Below are 4,441 nucleotides of genomic sequence, written 5' to 3'. Positions count from 1 at the left end.
AGTACCAGGCCATTAGCGACCGGCCATTTGCGAGTTTGGTAGGCTACCAATGACCATCAGCAGCATCAGAGTGCAGTTTTTGGAGAAGCCTAGTTACCATGACTTAACGATCATGTGTTATTTGTCATGACTCAAGACTGCCGGTGTGGGAATTATACGGTCACCCAGGGCAAAAGTTAACACCAGAGGCTGTTAGTAGGCAACAGCAACGGGTACAGTAACTATTATGATAATAAGGAAGTCAAAAAACAAACACACACACACACAATGAATACAATATGATATTTCACCTGGGGGATTGTTTGTATAGCCTACTTACCTAGCAACAACTTCCTATGGCAACAACACAATATGGAAAACAGATCACATTAAATTCAACATAAGTGCTTTTTTTGGCGTGGATTCATTGTGCAGTAATTGTGAATGATTCATTGTGTAGTAATTGTGAATGATTCATTGTGCAGTAATTGTGAATGATTCATTGTGCGGTAATTGTGAATGATTCATTGTGCGGTAATTGTGAATGATTTATTGCGCAGTAATTGTGAATGATTCATTGTGTGGTAATTGTGAATGATTCATTGTGCGGTAATTGTGAATGATTCATTGTGCGGTAATTGTGAATGATTCATTGTGCGGTAATTGTGAATGATTCATTGTGCGGTAATTGTGAATGATTCATGTAAGGTAATTGTGAATGACTCATTGTGCAGTAATTGTGAATGATTCATTGTGCAGTAAGTGTGAATGATTCATTGTGCAGTAATTGTGAATAATTCATTGTGCAGTAAGTGTAAATGATTCATCGTGCAGTCAGTGTAAATGAATCATTGTGCAGTCAGTGTGAATGATTCATCGTGCAGTAAGTGTAAATGACTCATTATGCAGTAAGTGTAAATGATTCATTATGCAGTAAGTGTAAACGATTCATTATGCAGTAAGTGTAAACGATTCATTATGCAGTAAGTGTAAATGATTCATTATGCAGTAAGTGTGAATGATTCATTGTGCAGTAAGTGTAAATTATTCATCGTGCAGTAAGTGTTAATGATTCATCGTGCAGTAAGTGTTAATGATTCATCGTGCAGTAAGTGTAAATGATTCATCGTGCAGTAAGTGTGAATGATTCATCGTGCAGTAATTGATCGGATCCAAATCGACTGCATAATACACTTCAGTTGGTTTAGATGATGTGAAGTTTTTTCCAACCACAGAATGTGACAGGTTTATCAAGGTGTTCATCTGTATCAAAGCCGCTGAAAAATGTATCTTCCCCCGTGCAGAGAGGCTGTTAGTGAGGCAGCAGTTCAGTCCCAAATGGCATCCTCCCCCCTATATAGTGCACTACCTTTGACAGTTATTGCACTATATGGGGAATTGGGTTCCATTTGGGATGCAACCAGTGCCAAGGAAAGATTAAATTACTGCTAGTCTGCAGACACCTAATCAGACACCTCATCAGACACCTCATCAGACACCTCATCATCAGACACCTCATCAGACACCTCATCAGATACCTCATCAGACACCTCATCAGACACCTCATCAGACACCTCATCAGATACCTCATCATCAGACACCTCATCAGACACCTCATCAGACACCTCATCAGACCCCTCATCAGACCCCTCATCAGACACCTCATCAGACACCTCATCAGATTCCTCATCATCAGACACCTCATCAGACACCTCATCAGATACCTCATCAGACACCTCATCAGATACCTCATCATCAGACACCTCATCAGACACCTCATCAGATACCTCATCAGATACCTCATCAGACACCTCATCAGATACCTCATCATCAGACACCTCATCTGACACCTCATCAGATACCTCATCATCAGACACCTCATCAGACACCTCATCAGACACATCATCAGACACCTCATCAGACACCTCATCAGACACCTCATCATCAGACACCTCATCAGACACCTCATCAGATACCTCATCAGATACCTCATCATCAGACACCTCATCAGACACCTCATCATCAGACACCTCATCAGACACCTCATCAGACACCTCATCAGATACCTCATCAGACACCTCATCAGATACCTCATCATCAGACACCTCATCAGACACCTCATCAGACACCTCATCATCAGACACCTCATCAGACACCTCATCATATACCTCATCAGACACCTCATCATTAGACACCTCATCAGATACCTCATCATCAGACACCTCATCAGACACCTCACCAGACACCTCACCAGACACCTCATCAGACACTTCATCATCAGACACCTCATCAGACACCTCATCAGATACCTCATCAGACACCTCATCAGATACCTCCTCATCAGACACCTCATCAGACACCTCACCAGACACCTCATTATCAGACATCTCATCAGACACCTCATCAGATACCTCATCATCAGACACCTCATCAGACACCTCATCATATACCTCATCAGACACCTCATCATCAGACACCTCATCAGATACCTCATCATCAGACACCTCATCAGACACCTCACCAGACACCTCACCAGACACCTCATCAGACACCTCATCAGACACCTCATCAGACACATCATCAGACACCTCATCAGATACCTCATCAGATACCTCATCAGATACCTCATCAGACACCTCATCAGACACCTCATCAGACACATCATCAGACACCTCATCCGATACCTCATCAGACACATCATCAGACACCTCATCAGACACCTCATCAGACACCTCATCAGATACCTCATCAGACACCTCATCAGACACCTCATCAGATACCTCATCAGACACCTCACCAGATACCTCATCAGATACCTCATCAGATACCTCATCAGACACCTCATCAGACACCTCATCAGACACATCATCAGACACCTCATCAGATAGCTCATCAGACACCTCATCAGACACCTCATCAGACACCTCACCAGACACCTTATCAGATACCTCATCAGACACCTCATCAGACACCTCATCATCAGACACCTCATCATCAGACACCTCATCAGATACCTCATCAGACACCTCATCAGATACCTCCTCATCAGACACCTCATCAGATACCTCATCAGACACCTCATTATCAGACACCTCATCAGACACCTCATCAGACACCTCATCAGATACCTCCTCATCAGACACCTCACCAGACACCTCATCAGACACCTCATCATCAGACACCTCATCAGACACCTCATCAGACACCTCATCATCAGACACCTCATCAGACACCTCATCAGACACCTCATCAGACACCTCATCAGACACCTCATCAGACACCTCATCAGACACCTCATCAGATACCTCATCATCAGACACCTCATCAGATACCTCATCAGACACCTCAGCAGACACCTCATCAGACACCTCATCTCATCTGTGGCCATCTCAAGGAAACAACTACTAAGTGTGTTAGGATGTACTGACAGCTTTACGGAGCGAGAGAGACAAATGTTAAATAGTAATTGACATGACTACATTGCATATATCTGGTAAAAAAAAATATGATTTAGGTATGGTTATTATAAAAATTATTAATATAAATGTAGAAAGCAGGAAGCAGAAAAAGCTATGCAATTCATCCTTTGGTCTTCCTTTTGCCAATATGAAGCACCGGGTTGCACCAACCAAACTCTTTAAAAACATTTTTTAATTTTTTTAATGTGACGTGACACTTAACAGAAGTGAAACTTTTAACAAAAGTGACAGCAAGATAAATATATGTAGAAAAACATCCTTGAACCGCAAACCAGCTAGACTAGCTACTAGTGATGTTATTTGAAGAATCACATTTATCCAATCTGGGAAATGACATGTTTTGGTCCAGCAGCCACTGTGGCAGGTAGCTGGAAAAAAAATCTACCAGCCAATCAGATTTTTTTACCAGCTAATATATATATATATTTTTGACATAATTAAACATCATCAACAACAACAAACAGGTGAGCATGTACTACTAGTAAGAAGTAATCTGGTATATTGTTCAATAAAACATAAATAATAGTGAACTGGCTTGCTGACCCTAGCTATGTGCTGCAACATGCAAGTAGGGCCCTATAAAATCTGTTTATTTTTTGGCCAAATTCCGTTTGGCAGTTGGCAGGTGTTAATTTCCCCACCCTGTATCCGATGCTCTGGCACATGAAGTTGACACAGAAAATGTCAGAGAATTGGTTAGTACTGGGAGACGCTTTGCCCTTTATATTTACTTTTTGAAATGTGAGATTTTTCCTCCCTCCCTCCCCTCCCTCCCTCCTCATCCCCCTCTCCTCTCCTTCTCTGTGGAAGCTGTCAGTGCCATCAGGAATACATTTCCATTCCAGTCACGTTAATCACACCGTAAGTGATTCTGGACGACAAATATTCATGCAGAGAAGAACTATATTCAAGGGAGAGGTCTACTTTTGAAAGAGAGAAAACCACTTAAACATATCTAAATCAGATTCCACATTTCTTTTTAA

The 4,441-nt window shown here is 41.9% G+C and overlaps 1 protein-coding gene across 1 annotated transcript; it reads right to left on the bottom strand.

Annotated features, from left to right (window-relative positions):
* Nucleotides 1-1,442: 1,442 nt before the first annotated feature.
* On the bottom strand, nt 1,443-4,123 carry LOC120029356 (dentin sialophosphoprotein-like). The gene is made up of 2 exons (XM_038974586.1): nt 4,100-4,123; nt 1,443-3,311 (listed from the first exon to the last, which is right to left on the bottom strand). Exons 1-2 carry the CDS (start codon nt 4,121-4,123, stop codon nt 1,443-1,445), a joined length of 1,893 nt encoding a protein of 630 aa, XP_038830514.1.
* Nucleotides 4,124-4,441: the final 318 nt, after the last annotated feature.

Source organism: Salvelinus namaycush, chromosome 35 (genome assembly GCF_016432855.1).
Source record: "Salvelinus namaycush isolate Seneca chromosome 35, SaNama_1.0, whole genome shotgun sequence".
Taxonomy (NCBI): Eukaryota; Metazoa; Chordata; class Actinopteri; order Salmoniformes; family Salmonidae; genus Salvelinus; species Salvelinus namaycush.
This window is presented reverse-complemented; position numbering and strand designations above follow the sequence as displayed.

What these genes read in the sequence shown, in the direction of transcription:
- LOC120029356 (XM_038974586.1), bottom strand. Translation starts at nt 4,123, where the DNA reads ATGTGCCAGAGCATCGGATACAGG. An exon ending in GCCAGAGCATCGGATACAGG is followed by an intron (nt 3,312 to 4,099) that starts GTGGGGAAATTA and finishes GTGTCTGATGAG; the next exon opens with GTATCTGATGAGGTGTCTGA.